This window comes from Dipteris shenzhenensis, chromosome 32 (genome assembly GCF_047967505.1).
Source record: "Dipteris shenzhenensis isolate YYH24624 ecotype China chromosome 32, Dip_SZ_1.0, whole genome shotgun sequence".
In the NCBI taxonomy this organism is placed as follows: Eukaryota; Viridiplantae; Streptophyta; class Polypodiopsida; order Gleicheniales; family Dipteridaceae; genus Dipteris; species Dipteris shenzhenensis.
The window spans coordinates 38,650,980-38,676,944 of NC_141627.1; the positions used below are offsets into that span (position 1 = coordinate 38,650,980).

The 25,965-nt window shown below is 43.0% G+C and overlaps 1 protein-coding gene across 1 annotated transcript in view; it reads right to left on the reverse strand.

Annotated features, from left to right (window-relative positions):
- Positions 1–25,965, reverse strand: part of LDA (limit dextrinase) — a 215,739-nt gene that overhangs the window by 119,729 nt on the left and 70,045 nt on the right. The window contains exon 20 of the mRNA XM_087370761.1: positions 20,819–20,890. Within this exon, the coding sequence (XP_087226887.1) occupies positions 20,819–20,890 (72 nt within the window). The remainder of the gene's footprint in view (positions 1–20,818; positions 20,891–25,965) is intronic.

Genomic DNA, 25,965 nt, shown 5'->3' on the forward strand with positions numbered 1-25,965 from the left:
ACAAAGGCAACATCTGATCGTGAACAATAGCTATTTGCAACATGCTGCTTTCAAGGCCATGGTTACTGAAGCATCTCATTCTCTGTCTTTTCGCAGCCATATTGATATTGATAATGCATGGGATTCTTTTGTTTCCAAAATGCAAGTTGTGATTAGAGGTTATGGCAAGTCTTACATGAAGACTCTGAGGGAAACTATTGCTCACGCCAAATTCACTTGTCAGGACCTCACTGAACTCAGCCATCTTCGTTCGTTGTCCCTGCATGAGCAAACAACACTATGCCAAGCTAGACATTGTCTTAAACTCAATGATCACAGGAAACTGGCTAAATGGGAGACTAGAGCAAGACAAAGAGCCTTTACAAATAAAGGCTGCTCTTCCAAACAATTTTTCAAAAGCTTGCATCAGAGGAGATTAAAAACAGAAATTTGCAGGGTGCTTATGCCTGATGGTTCATGGACCACCTCACGGTCACAGCTTGCTTCTATTTGTATGCATCATTTCTCTCAGCAGTTTGGTTCTGCAGTTCCTCCCTCGCAGCAGGTTTTGGTTGCACGAAATTTACTGTTACAGCATGTTTCTCCTATTATTTCCACTACTCAAGCTTTGGAATTGGAGGAACCTTTTACTGAGAGGGAATTGTCAGATGCAATCAAATCCTGTGGCAGATGGAAATCTCCAGGATGGGATGGTCTTACAGTTGAGTTTTTTCTAGAATATTGGCCTCTTTTCAAGCATACATTGCTGCATATGGCGAACGCTGCGTGGCAAAATCAGAAAATGCCAGACACATGGAAGAGAGGTCTTGTTAAACTCCTTCCAAAAAAGCAAATTTGTGAATCTTTGGCCGACTGGAGACCTATCACCCTTATGCCAGTCATTTACAAAGTTACTACCAAAATGATTGTCGATCGGCTAAAGGGGTTTTTACATGATGGGTTGCATCCTGCGCAATATGGTTTTGTCCCGCGTAAGCATATCACAGATAACATTGCTAATGCCTATGTTGGAATTGAATATGCCAAATACACGCAGCAGGATGTTTTGTTAAGTTGATATTACCAAAGCCTTTGATACTATTAAGTGGGATTTTATTTCATCGACTATGCAGGCATTGGGATTTGGCACAAAAATGCAGCAAAAAATTACTTGGCTATATCAAGATAGTAAAGCTGCCTACATACTTTCAGGGGATATTTCTACAACCTGGACTCTTGGTTGATCTGTTAGGCAAGGATGTCCCCTAAGTGCTTTACTTTTTGCTATAGCCACTCATCCAATGCTTCAATATCTGGACCACCTTTTGGACATTGACCAGTTGCACGGTTTGGAGATTCCTGGCAGTCATAGCATGATCGCTCAAGCATATGCTGATGATTCTTTCTATACCCCAAAACCCCAAAAAATACTCGGAGTGATCTATCCATGATTATGCAAGCTCTTTCTACATATGGATTGGTTGCTGGTCTTCGGGTCAATTTTCAGAAATCAAAATTGTTGCCAATGCATGCTCATGAATGGCACAATCTTTTGTGGCCTGGGGAAATTGTTCCCGCTTCTCAATTGATTCGGCATCTTGGCTATCCTCTAGGTTGGGGACTCACCCGTTCTCAACAAACTGATTGGGTGCTCACAAAGTTGAGGGCAAAACTTGAATATTGGAAGCTTGCAACTTGGCCATTACATGTTCGTTTGCGAATCACACGATCCATTTTGATAGCATACATACAATTATATCTGCCTCTCATTATGTTCACTAAGGCAGATCTGGTTTCCTTTATGTCAGCTATCATGGAAATTTTCTGGTGTTCAAAAAATGGCAAGAAAAGTCTCAGATTACTCTCTATGCATCGTCTCTGTTCTCCAAAGATGCACGGGGGTCTGAACATTCTCAATATTCAAATGCATTTACTTGCTCACAGAGGGAAAATGATGTTGCAGTTTATGCAAGGAGATCAGCCTTGGGCCTTCATGATCCGCTCTCTTTTATTACATATTCATACTTCTGCCTTTGGGCATTGGCAGCCTACTCAATGGCATTTCCTACTTGGCTCTATCCAAGGCAAGATCAGAGGCTGCCCTTTTGTCTCTCGCCTGCTTCTTGATTGGAAACATATTCTATCCCACTTGGAATGGAATGGCCGAGATTCTCTGTCGGGAATTCTTTGAGGGCTGAGAATATTTATTGGTCTAAAGTATTCCACCCTTCTTTGGCCATACAAGAACCCAAACATTCTTATTTTCTCTCTTTCAAAGGCATTTCTTCTGTGGCGGATGTACTTCAGGATGATGGCACTCTTTTATCCTTTTCTATGGCTGCTAGCAAATACAGTTTGGGAGCTCATTATCGTCCTTTATTTTCTCTTTTTCAAAGGCATTTCTTCTGTGGCGGATGTACTTCAGGATGATGGCACTCTTTTATCCTTTTCTATGGCTGCTAGCAAATATGGTTTGGGAGCTCATTATCGTCCTTTATGGCATAGGATCTCAGCAATGCTTCAACCGTTCTTGCCGGTACCTCGTTTGGAACTTCAGAATAGGCTTGAGGATTGGATTTTACATTCTTCTTCCTCTTCAGCCCGTCCTTTGAAGCTCTCACAGATCACAGTGTCATCTCTATATATAGTGTTATTATTTCCGCCTTGGATTTCTAACAGAGCAAATACTGTTTGGCATATGGATTGCCCACTAAAGTGGTGGAGAAAACAACTGCGTCTCCTTTGGCATTATAAAGTCCCTCTTCGGTAACAGCTTTTCCTTTGGCGAGTCCTGCTTGGCATTTTTCCATCTGGTCAGTTACTCGCATGTAGACATATTGCTCCAGCTGTTTGCCACAGATGCCTACACTCTTTTGAATCTATGCTTCACATCTTTTGGTTCTATCCACACACTTGTGACTTCATCGCTCTCATTCGACAGAGGCTTCGAGCCAGATTTCCTACTGTTACTTTTGGCAGATTTTTCTAGTTGTTTGGTTTTCATCCAGCTAGATAGGGTTTTGACTTATTTTTTGTATGGGTACGCTACTGGGCACTATGGACTTTATGGATGGACAGAAATCATAGAGTCTTTAGTGATCCCCTATTGTCATCTTTTATTTTTTTCAAACGATCTCTGCAGCAATCATTCTATGATTGCGTTCAGACTCGTTTGATTGATCAGGATGTATATACAGCTTATACTGAGATCTTCAGTTGAGTAGTAGTTACTCCATTTTCGAAGTAACTATGAATGTAATTATTTTACAGCAATAAAAGATTTCTTCCCACAAAAAAAAAGTGTGTGTGTGTGTGTGGACAAAAAAGTCTGTATGTATGTGTGTGTGTGGTGACATGTGTATTTGTGTCACATATCACAGTGTCATCACTATATAAAGTGTTATTACCTCCACCTTGGATTTCCCACAGAGCAAATACTGTTTGGCATATGGATCGTCCAATGAAATGGTGGAGAAAAAGGCTGCGTCTCCTTTGGCATTACAAAGTCCCTCTTCGACAACAGCTTTTCCTATGGCGAGTTCTCCTTGGCATTTTTCCATCCGGACAGTTACTCACACATAGACATATTGCTTCAGCTGTTTGTCACAGATGCCAGCACTCTACTGAATCAGTTTTTCACATCTTTTGGTCCTGTCCAAATACTTTCGATCTCATTGCTCTCATCAGACAGAGGCTTCGACAGCGATTTCCTACTGTTACTTTTGGCAGATTTTTTTGGTTGTTTGGCTTTTATCCACAGAGACAGGGTTTTGATTTATTTTTTGTATGGGTGCGCTATTGGTCCCTATGGACTTTATGGATGGATAGAAATCATAGAGTCTTTGGTGATCCACTCTTTTCATCCTTTCTTTTTTTCAAACGATCTCTACAACAATCATTCTACGATTGCTTTCAGACTCGTTTGATTGATCAGGATGTGTATACAGCTTATACTGAGATCTTTAGTTGAGTAGTAGCTACTTCGTTTTTGAAGTAACTATGAATGTAATTATTGTATTGAAATAAAAGATTTCTTCCCACAAAAAAAGTGTGTGTGTGTGTGGTGTGGTGTGGCAAACTATCAGCTTCTTTATCACAGTATTCTCTTTTCTTCCACTGGATCAGATACTGGGCCTTATGGACCCTCTGGTTACAGCGCAATCAAGCATATCTGAATTCTCCACTTCAGCAGCCATATGAGTTCTTCCGAGCCTCATTGCGGCAGTCTTTATATGATGCCTTACATGAGGAAGATTTAGATGTTTCTTGTATTCAGCTTTTCTTTTACTGCTTTTGATGGATAGGGCTTTGGCTCTCTTTTGAGCTCTGCCTAGATGTAAATTAATGTATCTTAATATAAGTATCTTAGTTTCACAAAAAAAAAAAAAGTGTGTGAGTGTGTGGTGTGGTGTGTGGTGTGTGTATGTGAGGGATGGTGTTTCCGTACAGGTCCTAGCTTGCCTCAGCTATCCCGTACAGGCCCGCATCCTCTGCTGCTCTTCCGTACCGTTTGTACAATCCCCTAGGTGTGTGTGCGTTGCTTACGGTGTGTAACTGCGATCTCGGTGAGGTGTACGTCGATTTGTGTTTTGTCCTCGCCAGGAAACCTACGTAGCCCTGTCCGTACATCTGTACGGTCGCCGTACGACGTCCGTACATCCGTACGTTTTTCGTCTTTCAATACGCCAGTTCGTCGTTCGTACAAGCCAGCCTTCCCGTACCACGTCTGTACCACCGTACAGTCAGGCTTTTCTCTGTGCAGACCGTATATCTCTCCGTACAGCTCAGCATCGTCCGTACAATCTCGTACTTCCTGCCGTACAGGTTTGGGGCTTTTTGCTCTGGTGTTTTCCCTAACAGTCCTGTGCCAAAATCTTACCTTTCCTTCTGCTATCTCCTCACCAACTATACTCTTCTTCTCCTCTCTTGTGGGCTCCCTGTGGATATCTCTTTGGGACTGTTTTTTTGGCTTCCACTACCCTTTTACAGGTCTTTCATTTCTGAGCTCCCTTTCTTACAAAGTCATGGCAGAATATTCATATGAAAAAACGTTTCAAAAGGAGCGCTCCGCTCCCTGCAAGAAGCAAAAGCAGATTGAGGGTCCGCATGACCCGATGCATGATACTCTTGAGGCTCAACTAGTATATGATGTAATGCATGAAGGCTTTGCAGATACAAGGAAAGAGTGGAAAGACTCGGTTCCTTCAGTTGGCCTCATGGTTGAGGTCGATGAAATTGTGGATCCAGTCAGAGAATATGCCAAGAATGCAGTCATATTATTTTTTCCAGGCCGGATGCCACTTGCTGCAGAGATAGGCAACTGGCTGACACGCACATTGGTTGGCTCTTTTGTTCGTAAAGTACACTATGCAGCCAGGGGCTTTTTTGAAGTTATCATGGTGGATGAGATCCACAGACAAATGCTTTTGGAACATTCACCTCTTTTTTTTGGGCAGCAAATGGTGCATGTTTTGCCATGGTCTCCCACAAGGGACTTTCAGGCTTTAATCCGACACAGATGCCCAGTTTGGGTTGAAGTTGTTGATTTCCCACAATGTATGGCCTCACTTCTGCCTAAAATTGCAGCATCTTTAGGTAAAGTGGTCTGCCCACCACGGCCAAATGGCAACTCAAACAGATTTTGCATTCTCTGGGATACTGATAATCCCACACCGAACTCTTATTCAGTCACGGTGAATAATGTGAACATGGGAAGTGCTTTTTTTAAACTCAAATGGGGTTTATTTGCGGGGGCCTGTTTTGAGTGCAAAAAGTTTGGAAACATGGCCTCACAGTGTCCAATGAATCAACATAAAATGCCTCGTGCCACTTTGTCAGTTCACATGCCTACCAAAGATGCTCCTGCTCCAATTGCCAACAAAGATAAAAGCAGTAGACAGCCTTCTGGGAGTCAGGATAAAGGCAAAGCTCCAATGGCTCCCAATGGGAATCTCACTTCACATTCACCCCCTGCAATTCAATCCTCGACCAAAGGACAGCAACCTTCAACTGATGGCTGGCAAAGTCCAAGAAAAGTTATTTCTGCTCGAAGAATTCCACCCCCCCGCACTTGGAATGGTGCATCTTCTAGCGGAAATACCCCAGAGATAAATACAGGGATTGGGATTACATGGGCTGCAGTAACAGCCAGCAGAACACTCTTCCCTGAAGAAGAGGTTGCTGCTTTGCTGTCTACTTCTCAGGCGGCCACTTCTTCTCAGGGGCGAGGCCTCGACCCTGAGATAGAATGCAAGGCTGACCTCATAAATTTGGCTGCTGTACATAGTTGTTACATTACTATAAATATCTGTATATATGACTGCTTACATCAAATGTTTTACACTCAATGTCCAGGGCATGTGTGACAGTAGGAAATGGAAATCTGTGTGGCTGTACATCAACAGATTTCAGCCTGACATAGTGGCATTACAAGAACACAACCAACATATTTATGCAGGCAAGACAGGACACTACTGTGGATACGATATTCCTCATACATTTTGCTGCTGTACATAGTTGTTACATTACTATAAATATCTGTATATATGACTGCTCACATCACCTGTTTTACACTCAACGTCCAGGGCATGTGTGACAGTAGGAAATGGAAATCTGTGTGGCTGTACATCAACAGATTTCAGCCTGACATAGTGGCATTACAAGAGCACAACCAACATATTTATGCAGGCAAGACAGGACACTACTGTGGGTATGACATTTTCTATGCTGGGGAGCACTCTTTCTCAGGGGTTGTCCTTCTGATCAAACATGAGCTTCAACCAGTCATTGCATTAAATGACAACAAAGGCAGATGGCTTGTTCTCCAATGCATTATAAGAGGAGAGGTGTTTGAATTTGCTTCAGTTTACGCACCTCAGTCATCTCGAGACAGAACTGTAATTTGGGATGCTATGCAACAATACCCGTGGAGATCTCATGCCTACATATGTGGGTATTTCAATAATGCTCCACAACAGGGAGACAACACTTCCAGCCACGATCATATGTTATCTCCTGAAAGGCATGCCTGGTCTCAACTACTTTTGCATTTGGATCTAGTTGACCTTTGGAAGGAATTGCAGCCTCTGTCACCGGGCTACACTTTTCAACATAATGCTCTTTCCGCTTATAAGGCACGACTGGATCGTTGGTATAGTGTTGCTCCACAACAAAATGGGGATTTCGCATGCAAAATGTGGATTGACTATGCCTTTGTGCATTCAGACCATGCACCACTATGGCTGCGGTTATCTTTTCATAAGATGCCAGATGATAGATTGCCACAAAGGCGACATCTAATCATCAACAACAGTTATTTGCAACATGCTGAATTCAAGGCAATGGTCACTGAAGCAGCTCATTGTCTTTCATCTAACAGCCATCTTCATGCTGATGATGCCTGGGCTTCTTTTATTTCTAAAATGCAAATGGTGATTAGAGCTTATGGCAAGTCTTACATGAAGACTCTGAGGCAAACCATTGCTCAGGCCAAGTCTACTTGTCAAGACCTCACTGAACTCAGTCATCATCGTTCATTGTCCATGCATGAGCAAACCACATTATGTCAGGCCAGACATTGTCTTAAACTAAATGATCACAGGAAACTGGCAAAATGGGAGACTAGAGTAAGACAAAGAGCCTTCACAGATAAAGGTTGCTCTTCCAAAGAATTTTTGAAGAGTTTGCATCAGAGGAGAATCAAAACAAAAATTTGCAGAGTGCTTATGCCTGATGGATTATGGACTACTTCACGGTCACAGCTTGCCTCTGTTTGTGTGCATCACTTCTCTCAGCAATTTGGCTCTACAGCTCCTCCCTCGCAACAGGTTTTGCTTGCACGAAATTTACTGTTGCAAAATGTTTCTCCAATCATTTCCCCTACTCAAGCTCTGAAATTGGAGGAACCCTTTACTGAGAGGGAACTGTCAGATGCCATCAAATCATGTGGCAGATGGAAATCCCCTGGATGGGATGGCTTGACAGTCGAGTTTTTTCTAGCATACTGGCCTATTTTGAAGCATCCATTACTATCTATGGCGAATGCTGCATGGCAACATCAGAAAATGCCAGACACATGGAAGAGAGGTCTTGTTAAACTCCTTCCTAAAAAACAAATTTGTGAGTCTTTGGCAGACTGGAGACCTATCACTCTTATGCCCGTAATTTACAAAGTCACTTCCAAAATGATTGTTGCTCGGCTAAAGGGGTTTTTACATGATGGGTTGCATCCTGCGCAATATGGCTTTGTCCCGCGTAGGCATATCACCGATAACATTGCTAATGCCTACATTGAAATTGAATATGCCAAATACACATAGCAGGATGTTTTGTTATTGCAAGTTGATATTGCCAAAGCTTTTGATACAGTTAAGTGGGATTTCATTTCATCGACTATGCAGGCTTTGGGTTTTGGCACAAAAATGCAGCAACTCATCAATTGGCTATATCAAGATAGTGAAGTTGCCTGCATACTTTCAGGAGATATTTCTCCATCCTGGACTCTTGCTTGCTCTGTCAGACAAGGATGTCAACTGAGTGCTTTACTTTTTGCCATAGCCACTCATCCACTGCTTCAATATCTGGATCACCTCTTGGACACTGACCAGCTGCACGGTTTGGAGATCCTTGGCAGTCGCAGCATGATTGCTCAAGCATATGCTGATGATTCATTCTTTACTCCAAAAATTACTCGGGCTGATCTGTCCATGATTATGCATGCTCTTTCTACATATGGATTGGCTGCTGGCCTTCGGGTAAATTTTCAAAAATCAAAATTGTTGCCTTTACATGCACAGGATTGGCACAACCTTTTGATTTTGCTTGGATCAGTCTTGCTCATCACTTGCAGGCTGTTATTCAAGATTATGGACGGAGTTACATGGGAGACCTCTGGCTCAAGCTGAAATGGGCTCAATCTCACAAGCAACAAATGGATGTAATCAGCTCTTATAGGCAGCTCACCCCCTCTGAACAGGATTCTTGTGCTTATGCGGTTCATATCATCCATCAAAATGATCTTCGCAAATTAAAGAAGTGGCAAATCCGAGCTCGCATAAAACCCCTTTTAAATAAGGGCTGCTCCTCCAAAGCCTTCTTTAAAAGCCTACATGCGGACAGGCGAAAGGAGGATATTTGCAGGATCAGGAAAGATGATGGCACCTGGACTACCTCCAAATCAGAATTGGAATCGCAATGTTCTAGTCATTTCCAGCATCTCTTTTCTCCTCAGCTTGATCATTCGATGCAAGCGAATGCAGCCAGGTCTCAATTTCTTACGCATGTTCAGCCCATAATGTCTCGGGAACAGGCTCATGCATTGGAGCAGCCCTTTAAGCTTAATGAATTGGATGATGCTTTGAGTCATTTACGTAAAGGCAGCTCTCCTGGTTGGGATGGATTGACTGTTAAATTTTTCTGTGCATTTTGGGGTGATCTCAAACACACTCTTCTTCTTATGATCAATCATGCTTGGGCAGAACAATCTCTTCCTCCTTCTTGGAAACATGGCCTTATCAAATTGATCCCCAAAAAAAGAATGTCTAAGACAATGGCTGATTGGCGGCCCATATCTCTTATGCCAGTCATTTACAAACTCATTGCCAAAATGATTGTCCTCAGGGTTCGATTCATTTTGCATGCAGGACTTCATCCCAGGCAGTATGGGTTTGTTCCCAGAAGGCAGATTACTAACAATATCTCCAATGCTTTGCTTGCAATTGAGTATGCCAAATATTCCAAACAAGATGTTCTCATTCTGCAAGTAGACATTGCAAAAGCATTTGATACTGTCCATTGGGATTTTATCTCTCAGACTATGCATAAATTGGGATTTGGCCCTCGGCTGGTTCATATTATTTACTGGCTCTATTCTCATGCCACTACGCAATGTTTGCTTGGTGGTGGCTTGTCAAGAACCTGGACTATGACCCGCTCAGTGAGACAGGGTTGCCCTCTTAGTTCGCTACTCTATGCCATTGCTACCCACCCGTTATTGTTGCATATGGACCATCTTGCAGATACAGGGCAGCTTCATGGCTTGCAAATTCCAGGGGCACAGTCATTTCTTGCACAGGCATATGCTGATGATTCATATTTCATGCCCAGGAATTCTCAAAGTGACCTCTCTCATTTGATGCATACTCTGAATAATTTTGGCATAGCTGTTGGACTGCATATCAACTTTCAGAAATCAAATCTTCTAGCATTGAAAGAAGCTGATTGGCATGCACTTCTCTGGCCAGGCCACATTATTTCTTCCCATACTATTGTGAGGCATTTAGGGTATCCCATTGGCTGGAATATTACCCCGCAACAACAGCTCAAATGGGTGCTTCAAAAGATCAACAAGAAGCTGGAATACTGGCATCTATCCACTTGGCCTCTATATGTTCGACTTCGGATAGTACAGTCCATCATTATGGCATATGTGCAATTTTATTTGCCTCTTCTTTCCTGGTCTCTTAAGCATTTGGCTTCCTATATGTCCCAGGCCATGGAGATATTTTGGAAAAGCAAATCTCACAAAAAGGCTTTGCGACTACTTCCCATGCAGTCTGTTTGTTCACCTAAGACTCATGGGAGGCTGAATATTCTCAATCTTCAGTTTCATATGTTGGCAACAAAGAGCACTATGATTGCTGATTTTTTTCAGCAAAAACAGCCATGGGCCATTATGTTAGCAGCTATGTGTGCAAACATGACGTCCCATGCATATGGGCATTGGATTACAGATCACTGGGAAGCAGTCATGACCACATTTCAGGGGAAAATTCTTGGTTGTCCTCTTTCTACTGCTTTTATTCATGATTGGAAGAGAATGCTCTCTTATGCTAAATAGACAGGTGCTTCTTCTCATCATGGTAATTCTTTTCGCTTCGAAAGCATCCATTGGAGCAAGGTGTTTGAATCTCCTCTCGCTTTACAGGCACCTATTAAAGTGTATAATCTTATGAAATTGGGCATAAGATTTGTTGGAGATGTTGTGGATCAACAAGGTTATATGCTTTCATTCCCACAAGCTTGCAGGACATTCCCCTTGGGTCTGCATCATAGGTCCATTTGGAGAACACTTACAACTATGTTGCAGCCATTTGTTCCTGTTTCTCCACTGTTTGTACAGGACAGATTACTGAACTGGAATCTGATTTCTTTATCTCCTGCTATCTATTCGCTTTCAATGCACAATCTGACCTCCTCGATGGTCTACAGATTTCTCCTTCCACCGCCATGGATTGATAAGCATGCCAACACTCTTCGGAATTTGGATAGGCCTTTATCCTGGTGGCAATCACGACTCAAGAAAATTTGGAAAACCAAATTGCCATTGAAACAGAGGCTTTTCTTTTAAAGATGTATAGCGGGAGCTTTTTCCATTGGGGTGAAATTGGCAGCACGTCGCATTGCTTCCCCATCCTGCCCCCGTTGCTCTCATCACCGTGAGACAGTTCCCCATCTATTATGGTCTTGCCCGTATTCTCGGATATTGATCACTCATGTCTCTCATTTGCTGCGGCTTCGGTTTCTCTCCATCAGACTCGGGAAACTCTTCTGGATGTTTGGATGCTTCTCATCTCAGATGTCTCCATTCCTCCTTTTCTTTCACTGGACTCGTTTTTGGGTACTATGGACCATTTGGACACAGAGATTGCATTCTAGGATGGGACAACAGTTTCCTCAGGCATATGCTTTCTTCAGAATGTCCCTCAAGCAATCTTTATATGATAGTTATGCTGCGAGGGACTTGGATGCTACTAGCCTTGAAGTGTTTTCTGACTGTTTTTGAGTTCTTCCATTAGGCTCTCTTTTGGAGTCTAATGTCATGTACATTGATCTCATGTTAATAATATAGTTACTGGTTTCACAAAAAAAAAAAGCGTGTGTGTGTGTGTGTGTAGATATGTCCCCCTCGTCCCACAGGTAATAAAAATCGTTTTTGCATCTTATGGGATACTGATAGACCCACCCCCTCCTCTATTATTGCAGTTGAGATTGAGGGTGTTAATTTGGGAAAGAAATATTTCACTTTAAAATGGGGCATTTTTGCTGGAGCTTGTTTTTATCGTCACAAGTTTGGGCATCTTGCTTCGCAGTGTCCCTCTATCCTTCATCCACCTCCTCCAGCAGCTATTCCTCTACCATCTAATTAAGGAGGTCAGAAGACATATGTGAAAAATATTGAAGCTAAAGGAGCAAAGCCTTCAGTTCATACAGGGAGCCAGGCCAATTCAGCTCAAAATAAGGATAAAGGAAAAAGCAAGTTAGGAGAAAATAACTCATCTTCTCATGAGGGATGGCAGACTGCAAAGAAGACGGTGCCTCTCAAACAAAGACCTCTCCAATCTCGTAATTGGGATGCCTCTGCTCCTTCTCCAAGACAATCTTCTACCTCTCCAAGCAACCCCATCTCAAAGGCATGGGTTAATGCAGTCAAGAAGGGTCTTCCCCTTTGTGAAGAAGATGATATTATCAGGGAATTGGATGCTGAGGGTCAGCAAGACCCTGTGGCAATGGCAGAGGCTTGAGGCCTCCCGTTCTTTTGGAGGACCGATCATCTCTTGTATATATTTTCATGCGTGCTTCTCTTAAATGTTTTTCCTATAATATACAGAGCCTCTGCAACCAGAATAAATGGAGGCTTCTATGCCATTATATAAATACAACTCATTCGGATGTTGTGTGTCTGCAAGAGCATAATCAGCATTTTTTTGCTGGCCAGCATGGGTTTTTTTCTGGATATGATATATTTTATTCAGGATCTGAACAATTCTCTGGGCTATGCATTTTAGCCAGACATGATCTGCAACCCTGGATAGCATATAATGATCTTGGTGGACGATGGACGATTATCCAATGTATGATTAATGGAGAGATTTTTGAAATAGCATCTTTGTATGCCTCTCAAAATTCAGCTTCCAGAGCTCAAATGTGGAACTCCATCAAGCAATATCCTTGGTCTTCAAATGCACTACTTTGTAGTGATTTCAACAATTCTCCTCACTGGAAGGACAATACCACACATAAATCCCATATGCTGCCCTCTGAAATCCAGCAATGGGAACATATGACATCATCACTTCAATTTGCATATTTATGGACAGCAACTCACCCATCAGTTATGGGATTTACATATCATCATAATGCTTTTACAGAATATTGGGCCAGGCTTGATAGATATTATCTCATTCATGCTCAGCAATATGATGAATATACATGTCAAATGTGGACTGATTATTCACAACAATTATCTGATCATACTCCACTTTGGCTCACCATTTCTTTTGCTATGCCTCTCGATGACTTGCAGCTCTCTTAAGTCAGAAATTTACAGGTCAATCAATTATATCTCTCTCATGAAAAATTCCAGCATATGATCAGACTGGCTTGCAGGCCATTGCTATCCCATGCTCAGGAGGATCTGGACTTTGCTTGGACCTCTTTCATACATCGTATTCAAAATGTCATTAAGGAATATGGAAGATGGTACATGGCAGAAACCAGACAGCATATCCAGTGGGCAAAATCATACAAGCAGTATTTGGTATAGATTAGTCATCAAAGATCTCTATCTGCTTCTGAGCAGCATTTATTGTCTTGTGCTTCCTCCATAATTGATGCCAATGATAAACGCAAGCTGTCCAAATGGCAGATCAGGGCCAGAGCTAAACCTATGCTAGATAAGGGCTGTTCCTCGAAATCTTTTTTTCGGAACTTACATGCACATAGACAAAGCCAATCTATCATGAGGGTCAGGAAACCAGACGGCCTTTGGACCCAGACTCTATCTCAGCTAGAAAAACAATGTTTGGATCATTTTCAGCTTCTTTTTTCTCAGCCATCTTCTTCTACACCTCAGGTTGTTTCAGCTCGTAACAGATTTACTGAGCTTGTTTCTCCTATTGTCTCCTTGCAAAAAGCCTCAATGCTGGAAATGTCTTTTTCAGATGTTGAACTGGATGAAGCTCTTAGGCATTTGGGTAAACATAAATCCCCTGGCTGGGATGGTCTGACAGTTGAATTTTTTGAAGCCTTTTGGCCTGAATTGAAGGGTCCGATTCTGCAGTTTATAAACGTAGCCTGGCAGCATCAACATCTTCCCTCAGCTTGGAAGCATGGTTTGGTTAAGCTTGTGCCCAAAAAACCTCTATGTGAGACTATGGATGACTGGAGGCCCATCACTTTGATGCCGGTTATATACAAACTGATTGCCAAAATGTTGGTACATCGGATAAAGGATATCCTTCATGATGGACTTCATCCCAGGCAATATGGTTTTGTTCCAAGACGGCACATACATGACAATATCTCTAACACTATCATCGCAATGGAATATGCAAAATATTTAGATCAAGATGTGTTGGTCATGCAGGTGGATGTGGCAAAGGCATTTGATACAGTACAGTGGGATTATGTTTCTCAAATCATGTTAAAACTTGGTTTTGGGCCAAAGCTAGTTAATGTCATATATTGGCTTTACTCAGATTCCACTGCACAATGCTTTATAGGGAATCATTTGTCTGAGTCTTGGACTCTCGAACGTTCAGTTCGACAGGGATGCCCTCTCAGTGCTTTGCTTTATGCCATCGCTTCACATCCTTTGCTTCTTTATATGGATCACATGGTTGATATTGGACAGCTAGAGGGGCTTCAGATTTCTGGTTCACGACCCTTCATTGCACAGGCCTATGCAGATGATTCATTCTTCATGCCAAAGAATAGTCCTTTGGAGATTTGCCTCTAGATGGATACCCTTTCAGATTTTGGGTTAGCAGCTGGTCTTAAAATTAATTTTCAGAAATCAAAACTCTTGCCTCTCAAGCATTGTGACTGGCATGCTATCCTGTGGCCAGGCCAGATTATTTATCCGGAAAACATAGTAAGACATTTGGGCTATCCCATTGGTTGGAAAATCAGCAATAAGCAACAAATGTCGTGGGTGGCAAACAAAATTCAGGACAAATTAGAATATTGGAAAATCTCCACTTGGCCTCTGCATGTACGGCTTTGAATTGTCCAGTCTATTGTTCTAGCTTATGTCCAGTTCTACCTTCCTCTATTACATTGGTCATCTCGAGATCTCACTTCCTTTATGTCTCAAGCCATGGAGATTTTTTGGAAAACTAAGCTTCATAAAAAAGCTTTACGGCTGCTCAAAATGGACTTGCTTTGCTCACCAAGAATGCATGGTTGTTTGAATATAATAAACATCAAATTTCATGTGTTGGCAAGAAAGATCACTATGCTCAAGACATTTTTTCAACAAGAGCAGCCTTGGTCTATCATGTTGGCAATTTTGTGTGGATAGATTGTTGGCAAGAAAGATCACTATGCTCAAGACATTTTTTCAACAAGAGCAGCCTTGGTCTATCATGTTGGCAATTTTGTGTGGACAGATGAGCACAAATGCTTATGGACATTGGCTAGTTGATCCATCGGAAGTAGTTGTAGGAATATAAAAGCAAGAGCTAGAAACTAGAAGACTAGAAGTGAAATAAGAACAAGATTGAAGGACAAAGAGTTACCTTGAGATGAGTGTAGACAAGACACAAGCTAGATAGATTGCAATGATGTGACCCATGAATATATGGGCCAAAGTACAAGACATAGAGCAAGAGTGCTTATGGGATAATTGTAGAGGTGCCACATGGCACACACTCAAGACACAAAGACTAAACTGAGACTAGACAAATGTAGACTAGGGAAATAGTACACCTAGTGTGCACTTATCTCCAACACCCTCCTTAAGTGGACACTAGGAGGAAGACAGAAAGACAAGACTAGAAGACAGACATAAAGACCGATAGACTGAGAGACAAGACAGAAGACATGACAGACAAAGATCCTGAGACACCCCTCCTCAAGTGATATCCTCATATGGGTCCACAAGGGTAGGGACAAGATGGATCTAAAACAAAACACAGTCAGATTGATAGATAAATAGACAGACTGACAAGACTAGATAGACAGAAGACTGACTGTAGACAAACAGATAGACCTTGGAGACATTCCCTTCTCAGGTCCAAAAGCAGAATGAGTAAGACACTAGAACCCCTTGACCTACATCATCGGTGGTCAAAGTGGTAGACAAGAAATATGAAGTAATCAGAAAGCCCACTTCTCATCATATGAGGAAGGAACAGCAAGATCTGCTGATGGAGATGTTGCAGCAACATGGGCTGAGGTAGATGCAGGGGCTGATGTAGAGGGTTTGGAGTAGCAGTCCTTCTCCCGGTGATTATCACGGCCACAAATGGTGCATGGATGAGCCTTGAAGCAGTCCTTCTCCATATGATTAGTTTTGCCACAATGGGTGCAAGGCTTTCTTACCTTAGAACTTCCTTTCTTTGCTAAAAATGCAGTGTCAGTTACCTTTCGTTGTTGAGTTCTTTCTTCTTCTTGGAGAGCATTGATGATACCTTCAAGAGTAGGATTATTGTGATACTTGAAGGTAGTGACAAGAGTAGCATAGGTGTTAAGTAAGCTTTTGAGAAGCACAGCAATAGCAATATCTTCGGAGATGGGGGACTTCACTGATGCAAGCTGAACCATAAGACTGCGAAGATAATTGACATGAGAGGCTATAGTAGCTCCCTCCTGCATATGTAGATCAAAGAATGAGATCATAAGTGCAATCTTAGAGTTTTTAGATCGGGGTCCAAAAAGGGTATCCATGCTGCTCCCGAAGATTCCGACATTGAGCAAGTTGTCACTTATGTTTCCATTGCCAAGAACGACAAAGCCTATGCTATCATCTTGCTCGGTCTTGGAGATGATTACATTCATCAAATCACCGACATACAGTCTGCTTCTCATGCATCTTGCCTACCATAGCATATGCACAAGTCTTTGGTACCCTTGAGATACCTCAAGACACCTTTCACTGCTTCCCAATGCCGCTTGCCTGGATTTGCCATATACCTGCTGATGACTCCCCCCACAAAAGCAATATCCGGACGAGTGGCAACCATGGCATTCATCAAAGATCCAACTGCAGATGCATACGGAACCTTGGCCATTTCAGCCTTATCATCATCTGATCTGGGGCTGTCCTTACTGCTGAGTTTTAAATGTGGAGGCAACGGGGTACTAATAGACTTCCCCCCCTCCATTTTAAACCTCTGCAGTACTTTGTCAATGTACTCTTTCTGTGACAGAAACAAAAGTCCCTTGGACCTGTCACGAGTAATACGCATGCCAAGAATATGATTTGCATCACCCAAGTCTTTCATGTCAAAAGACTTATGCAGTTGTTTCTTCAAAGCACTAATCTCGTGCTGAGATTTACTGGCAATAAGCATGTCATCCACATATAGAATGAGTAGCATCAAACCAAGTGCTATCAAACAAAGTCTGGGCAAAAGCCCCTTGATCTGACACCTGAATCAAGTGGAGAACACCTCAACACTGAGGTAGCATGCAATATGAAAATCTCTCTGACACTTTTACCTGACAATGTGCAATGCATAGACTGCCCCTGTGTACTCAGTAACAACACAAATCACAAAGTACAAACACCAAGAAGAAAATCTTTTGAGCACTGTCAACGATGGGCAGTTAGGGACCGAGTAAACTCGATGCGCCCTGACCAAGCGTGGCTCAACTGAGATTTTCAAAGTGCGTACAAAGAATGTGACCTGCAACAAATGTCACCAAATGCACTGCCGAAACAAAGCAAATGTGTGCTCCCCGGCTACACACTGCCTCAAGGCATATACTACAAACACATCCAGGCAAAAGCATATACTACAAACACATCCAGGCAAAAGCCCTTTGAAATGGTCACCCAAAACTGAGAATTGCACTCAGTAAATGCATAGAAGCTTCTGCAAAACAAGCATCTGACCTTCCTGAAAAACAAGTAACGGCGCAAACACCACCACTGTGGCACAAGTCACCTCAAGCGTGAGTGACACGAGAGTACCTGCTGTACTTCAACAAATGCACAGTATACAGCTGAAATGCTTCAGGAATGCATCAGGAATGCTTCATGTACTGCGCGTACATGCACAAAACAGAGTGCTTCAGCACTATTCCTCTTCCAAAAAAAAATGTGTGCCTGCTGTACTTTTCTGTACCTGCAGAGTTTCGGTGTACTTTATGTACCTGCAGTAGGCACGCTTCCCCAAAAAAAAACTGTCGAGTCCTTGCCTGGCTCCCTACGCACACACACGCACGTCAAGGGAGATCCAGCTGCGCAATGCCTTGAGAGGAGCTTAGCAGCTAGTAGCAGCTGCTATGCGGCTGCTGGCTGCTTGCTAGATGCGGCGCCTTGAGCTGCAGCTGCTGTGCAAGGAGGCCCGCGTCGCCGCCCGTGACCACGCCCCAGCACGCACCCGCGACCACGCACCAGCCCGCGCCCGCGACCACGCCCTAGCCCGCGCCTGCGCTGTCGCCCTGATCTGCTGCGCCGCCGCAGTCCGTCCGTACGACTGTACGGACGACGTACGGTCGTACGGCGCTGTCCGTACGTCCGTACGGAAGGAGTAGAGGGGAGTTCAGGGAATGGGTAGACTAGGGAGTTGAAGGGAAATGGCTCTGATACCAGTTGAAGGGGGAGTGAAAGAGGAAGAAGAGCAAGAGAGTGAGAGTGAGAGAGAGACACTCAAGTGTGGGTGTGTAGAATGATGAGCCATACCACAAACTCACTTGTGTTTTATTAGGATTAGGTTTACCCTATGACTGTCTTAAGACAGTCATAGGTGTCCTATCTTTTAATGAAGGGTTGGCAATGTGCCTTTACCCCAACATGAGGAACATTTGGATGTTTCTTGTATTCAGCTTTTCTTTTACTGCTTCTGATGGATAGGGCTTTGGCTCTCTTTTGAGCACTGCCCAGAAATGGGAAAGCATGCTTTTTTCTGTGCAGGCTGAAGATCTATGGCTGCTTCTACAAGGGTCAGCGCCCGGATATACTTTTCATCATAATGCATATACTTCATACTGGGCTAGGCTTGACAGATGGTATTTGCTCTATCCACAACAATATGCAGATTTTAGCCTTCATCTCCACATCGATTTCTCTTTGGGCTTGTCAGATCATGCCCCATTATGGTTAAATCTGCAATTTGGTATGCCACTGGATGATTTGCCGACTTTCTCCAGCAGATTATTGCATGTTAATCAGGCGTACCTTCGACATCAACATTTCCAGCAAATGATTAGACTTGCAATTCATCCCTTGCTTTTGCATGCTCAGGAGGACATGAATTATGCTTGGGACAGCTTTGTCTCTCGTATACAGAATGTCATTAGTGAGTATGGAAACTGGCACATGGCTACATGGAGGAACGAGGTCAAATGGGCAAAAAGGACAGCACAACAGTTGACTGAATTTTCACAGTTAAGGCCTCTTTCTGAATCAGAAAATGATTCCCTCTCACAAGCCCGGATCAAACTGGCTGATAATGATCAGAGGAAATTGCACAAATGGCAGATTAGAGCAAGAATGAAGCCCCTTATGGATAGGGCTGTTCATCCAAAGCCTTCTTCAAGGGACTGCATGCCACTCGAAAGAAAAACTCATGTCTAAGGGTCAGGAAGCTAGATGGCTCTTGGACGCACTCCTTTTCTGATCTCCAAGATGAATGCCAAAATTACTTCCACACACTGTTCTCTGCCCCTGGCCCCCCATCAAATCAAATGACTGATGCGCGGATTGAATTTCTTCAATATGTTTCTGGGATAGTGGAAATGGATGATGCTCTTTTACTTGAGAGACCTTTTACTGACACAGAACTGGATAATGCATTGTCCCATCTTGGCAAATACAAGTCTCCGGGCTGGGATGGTCTTACAGTGGAATTTTACATTTCTTTTTGGGACGATTTGAAAGATGTTCTTTTACAAATGATCAATGTTGCCTGGCAAGAAAATCAATTGCCGCACCTTTGGAAGCATGGAATAATTAAACTTGTGCCCAAAAAAAATCTCTGTGATCGTATGTCAGATTGGAGGCCTATTACTTTGATGCCTGTAGTTTACAAACTCATTGCCAAAATGATAGTGTATAGGCTTCATGGGATACTGAATGCGGGCCTTCATCCTCATCAGTATGGGTTTGTGCCGCGAAGACAAATTTATGACAATATCTCCAATGCATTGACTGCAATTGAATATGCTAAGTACTCGAATCAAGATGTGCTCATATTGCAGGTAGATATTACTAAGGCATTTGACACTGTACAATGGGATTTTATCTCTCAAACCATGACAAAGTTGGGGTTTGGTCCCAAGATAGCAAATGCAATTGCCATTGAAACAAAGACTTTTTCTTTGGAGATGTATGACAGGTACATTGTCAGTGGGGGTCACACTTGCTAAACGTTGCATTGCACCATCCACATGATTAAGATGTCAGGCTCCTTCAGAGACTGTTATTCATTTGCTTTGGCACTGCCCGTGTACTAAGATCCTCCTCAAGAGAATTTCAGATTATCTTCGGATCCGTTTCCCGAGTCACAGATTTGGGAAACATTTCTGGCTCTTTGGCAAATTTATGAAGTCTTTGCCTCAATACTCACTATTTCTCTCTTGGGTGCGATATTGGGCTCTTTGGACAATCTGGAGTGAGCATAATTTGGCATACTTAGGTCGGCAGATTCACAAGTCATATAAATCTTTCCGAGCCTCATTACGGGAATCCTTATATGATGCCTGCCATGAGGGTGATATGGATGCTTCTTGCATAGAGCTTTTCTTTTTATGTTTCTGATCTTTGGGATACTCTCCATTTCGGAGACCTCCCATCATGTAAATTTGTGATCATATAAATATATGCACTCGATATTACCCACAAAAAAAAAAGTGTGTGTGTGTGTTTGAGAGAGAGAGAGAGAGTACACACACGAATCCAATCAGTTGTGGCAGCCAATGTGTTTCGCATCGCATCTTCATCACCTTGATCCAGATCGTTTGGCTACAACACAGTTCCAACCGATTACAAATCCTCATAAAAGTGTACCTTAGACGAATCATCTACATCAATAACTTTTATTTGAGATGAGACAAACGGAGTATACCCTTTCTTAAGGATAAAAACATATAATCTTACTGCAAAAAACAAACTAAACGTAACGCGAGAGAGAGAGAGAGAGAGAGAGAGAGAGAGAGAGAGAGAGAGAGAGATGAAATGAAATGCTTGTATTAAATTCCACAGATCAATGGCACTGGAAAAAAAGGCAAGCACAAAATACAAGGTCCTGATAGTTACGTCTACTAAACTTAAAGAGAGAGAGAGAGAGAGAGAGAGATATGAAATGGAAATGCTTGTATTAAATTCCACAGATTTATAGCACTGGAAAAAAAGGCAAGCACACAATACAAGGTCCTGAGAGTTCTAGATATAACTCCACTGGACAAGAAAAACAACAACAATCTGCACGAGTAAGTGACCCACCCAACTCGGTCTAAATTTATTGAGACAATGAAACAAAAGTACAAATGGTACAACTAAAATGGAGAAAATTAGTAACAAAGAGGATGGACATATATGGTCTTGAAGAGGGCTCCATATCCCTACAAGCCACCAAGTCTCCGGTGAAGGACTGTAGAGGATCATTAAGATCTTCTGGAGGTCCTAGATGAGAGGAGCTAGATGCTGCCTTGTCATTTGGATCAATGTAGCTAAAACCTATCCTGATATTAGATCCTATGGTACCACCATCTACATATTTTGTGCTGATACGATTGCCGAGTATACATGGTATCCATGACACTACAATATAAATTGATGCTTGTCCTCTGTCAAACTATGCTCATAGATTTTACAGAGTCTCTCCTGCTTCAGCAGGCTGTCTGCCCATGTACCGATCTCTACCTCCAAGAGCTGACTCTAAATCGGCAAATAACTTGTCTCTTTTACATGGACATATTATATACCTAGATGAATCCAGGAACATTCCCAAACTCATCCTCTAAAAACACGACATAGTGCAGTTTCAATCTCATGATAGTCACTCACAAGGTTGAAAACCATAAACTCCATCATGCATAGCAGGGACTAGCTACTATGACATCCCCACTGACGTCATCAGCGCCCAACAGTGGGTGTAGACCATAGTATAAAAATATGCTCTCACACATACAAATCCACACACCCACACATACTTGAGCATCCATTTATACAAAGTCTTCGTACTGAGTTTCTGTCGGCACTCCGGAGGTGAAGGGCAAACTCAGCCATGATGAAGGCTAGCACTAAAGGAGAAGGCTAATCAAAAGGTAGTCCAAAATCTCTTCATTCAAGCTACAACTGCTTGTGAAGTCTAAACATTTTCATTTTAGTCTCTCCCCAACGAGCATCTAAATCTAAATCTAGCTGATAGGGCAATGCACCATTTAAGATAGAAAGAATTATCACGATACCAGCAGGCCGCAACATGGACATATATACTATTGTTAAGGATACTATAAATTGCACCATAGATATAGTGCATAGGGTCAAATCCTAATCCTAACCCTAGGGGTTCATGTATATATTCATGTTTATGATCATTAAAACATAGTGTGAAATTAGCTATCCTGTGCATTGCACTCTCTCCCCCGATCCTCCAACATGGTATCAAAGCCACTCACGCTCTATCCATTGTGAGGGAGTGCAAGCGCTTGCTTTCATCAAGGCAACAAGCCCTCTCCCTCTCCATTTTGCTTCAAAAGCTTCCTATTCTGACATTCAAAGCTCTACTTATCTCTTCTTGAATGTTGAGGTTCATTTCATGACGAGTTGAGAGGAATTTTGGTTGTAAGGTGTTGTTTTTGTTTTCAGTGAAAAGACTTCTATTAAGTATTTAGAACTTCTGGTTGTAAGGTTTTGAGATGATGAAGTGATGGTTTATTTCTTTCTTAAGTTCATTGTAAGGTCTTGAGAGAGATTTCTGTATGAATTTTTAAGAGAGAAAAGGTCAGATTGTTGCTTCTAATTTTCCCTTCGTATACTCTCTCTCTTGATGACTTGCACCACATTATCGGTAATGACTTGCACCACATTGTCCTCACCAACCTCCTTGATGGCTTCCTCAATATGACCCCATATCCACTCTCCGGTGATGTGAAGGCCGGCATGTGAGGCATCAACCACCCTCAAGAATATGCTTCCCACACAAGTAGTGACCAAGATATTTATCATGTGTCTCCTCTTCGTGTCACTCCATCCATCGGAGACTATGGTGCATCCATACCGACTCCAAGCTTCCTTGAGTCCCTCCATGTCTTTCTTGATTAATCCCACCTGCTTCTTCAAACGTGTGGTGCGGAGAGTCTCAGAACTAGCAGGTGTAAGGGATGATGCTCCTGCTCTACCAGCAGCTACTAGTGCATGGTAAAACTTCTTGTAGGCAGGAGTCCTTGCAACATTGAAGGGAATATTGCAAGCGTAGAAAAATTGCTCCTCTGCAATTGCAGCCTCTTGCTTCAGGCGTGGTGCCCAAGCAACTTGTATAGGAGTAACTCTCGGAGTGAGAGCTGCTGGACCACACGGCCTCTTGGCAGGAGGCCATGGAGGAGCTGATGGCATAGCGAACAGCCCAACTGATACGGATGCCAATGGAGTGGTGCCATGTAGAGGCTGAGTAGAGGCACTCCCATGAACTTGTGATGTCGATGTAGATGGAGTAGAGTAGAGTAGAGTAGAGTAGAGTAGAGAGTAGAGGAGAGTAAAAGGTGGAGTAGAGAGTAGAGTAGATGGTAGGCACTAGGAGCAAGGCAAGCAATGGAGCGGCGCGGCAGAGGAGCGAAAAAACGAAAACGGCCGCCAAAATCAGAAAGAAACCCATCGTGGCGGATTTTTGGACAGGCAGACGTTTCGCCCTAACTGCGCGGTTCGGGCGTTTCTAAGAAACGTTTCGTCTAGAAACGTTTCTTCGCGTTTCGGGGCACCGAAACGCGTTTTTTGGTGACACTGGTGTGTATGGTGGATCACCGATTCACCATGCGTCTACTAAAGGCTAAAGCTTACAAGGTTTACTACATCTTTACAATCCAAAAATGCCAACATGCCCATACTTTTGAGCTTCCTTGCTTCAGTCTCTGCAAGATGCTTTTTTCTTTGAAGACCTTCCTCATTGTGTATCATATTGCAAGCTTTGGCTGGTAACATGTTCCATGTGGGAATATGTTTTTGGTTTCTCTAGGAGATGGGTCACATGCAGGAATGGGTTGCTAGGCAGACGGCACATCTTTGATCCTCATTGTTGCTGAGTAGGCACGGGTCGGGAATCCATGCTTGGAATGGGAAGTATCCCTGGAACCCTGAGAGGGATGGTACAAGTGTGACTGCCATAGTGTTTGTTGTATTGTGATGCTAGATCTCTTTAGGGAAACAAGTTATAGAATCAGGATATGATGGTTCCATGTGTGAATTTGTGGTTCAATCTGGGTCCAATTCGGGTCGGGTTCAAAACGGGCGAGATATGGAGGGTTAAATTAGCAGATGGATGACTAATTGGGCACTAGTGACAGCTGTGGGGAACTGAGTAGCTGGGTGGACTGCTAGTAACAGTTCTGGGCTGTGTGCAAGCTTCTTGGACTAGGCATGGAGACCTACTGCCAAGAAAGGTGAGAGCAGTGAACAGTAAAGGCTATGCAGGGTATGTGGATGCCCAATGGGATGCGGAATGCCCCAGTTGTAAGAAGGAATGTATCCTTCATGTAACCTGGATTTCAAGGCCTGTAGAGCTAGAAAAAATCCAAGGTTGAGGCTGAAAATGCCACCTTAATTCTGCGGAGGACTCCGAAGAAAAAGGGGAGCCACTCCCTTCCCTAAGGAAAATAGACCCCCTAGCAAAAGTTGCCATTTGGACTGATCTCATTTTTACTTTGCAGACTCAGTGGGAGAGATGCGCTCAGACATCTGCAGCCGCTTGAGAGATTGATAGCATTTATGAAGACCTACCATTGCTACTTGTTTTTTCATGTTACTATGACGTGAAATTATAGAACTACCCCCATGGTTGTCTATTCATATTGTAGAGGCCAGGGTAGGATAGAGTTCTCACTCTCCCACCTCTGGTTTAATTTGTTTTGAATGGAATAAAGTACTTCTTACTAGGGCAAAAAAAATCGAATAGAACATATTTGCCCGATATTCTCAATGTATGTAGAAGAGCTCATCAGAGCTTTAAAAATGCCAAAGACCAACATACAAAATAAGACGTCTTTTTCAAAGGTTGTATAAAAATAAATTTAGCAGTCCACTACAGACTGCCACTTTCATTTCTATATGTGAGCGCAAGAATGCATGCATGCTTAGTCTCCAAATCTCTCATTGTACCAAGAGAACTTCTCAAGCCCCCCCCTCTTCCGGCTATCACAAAATATAGGGATGGAAAACGCCTCCCCCCCCCGGCCCGGCCCCCTCCCCTCTACACCCTCACAACCTTGAACTCATTCTTGCACCCTACTCCCCTCATGGCAATATATTGTCTCACCTCAACCTTGGCATACCTTGCCTTGACGCATCCGCTTGCCACCCTATACACTTGCTAGCAAGTTCTCATCCCTATTCCCATTTTCACCCCTTAAACCCAACATTCCACACAAACTCCTACTCTAGCCTTGCAAACAAACACTCATTCATAGACAATCCATAGACAAATCTCTCAAATAGGGCCAAATGGCATAGATCCACCAACCATCCTAGGCTAATTATCTTGTAACCTCCTACGTGCATCTATACAAGCATTACTCTCTTTCTTGCCATTGTGCCCACGCGATGGTGCCATTTTTTTAATTGGAAAGATGTGTGAAAGCACATTTTTGTATATGCATGTGCCAATATGTAGAAATCAAGTATTTGTGTGTGTGGTGTGTGTGCTCGAGAGCGTGAGAGAGAGCAGGTCGCGAGACAGAGGAGGTCCCGTACAGCTCCCCCATCTGTCCGTACACCTGTACGATCGCCGTACGGCCGTACGAACAAGCCCGCTCCTTCCTGCGCAATCCCGTGCGATCCCGTTCCAATTGTGTGTGTGTGCATCGCCATCGATGTTCCCTTCTGAA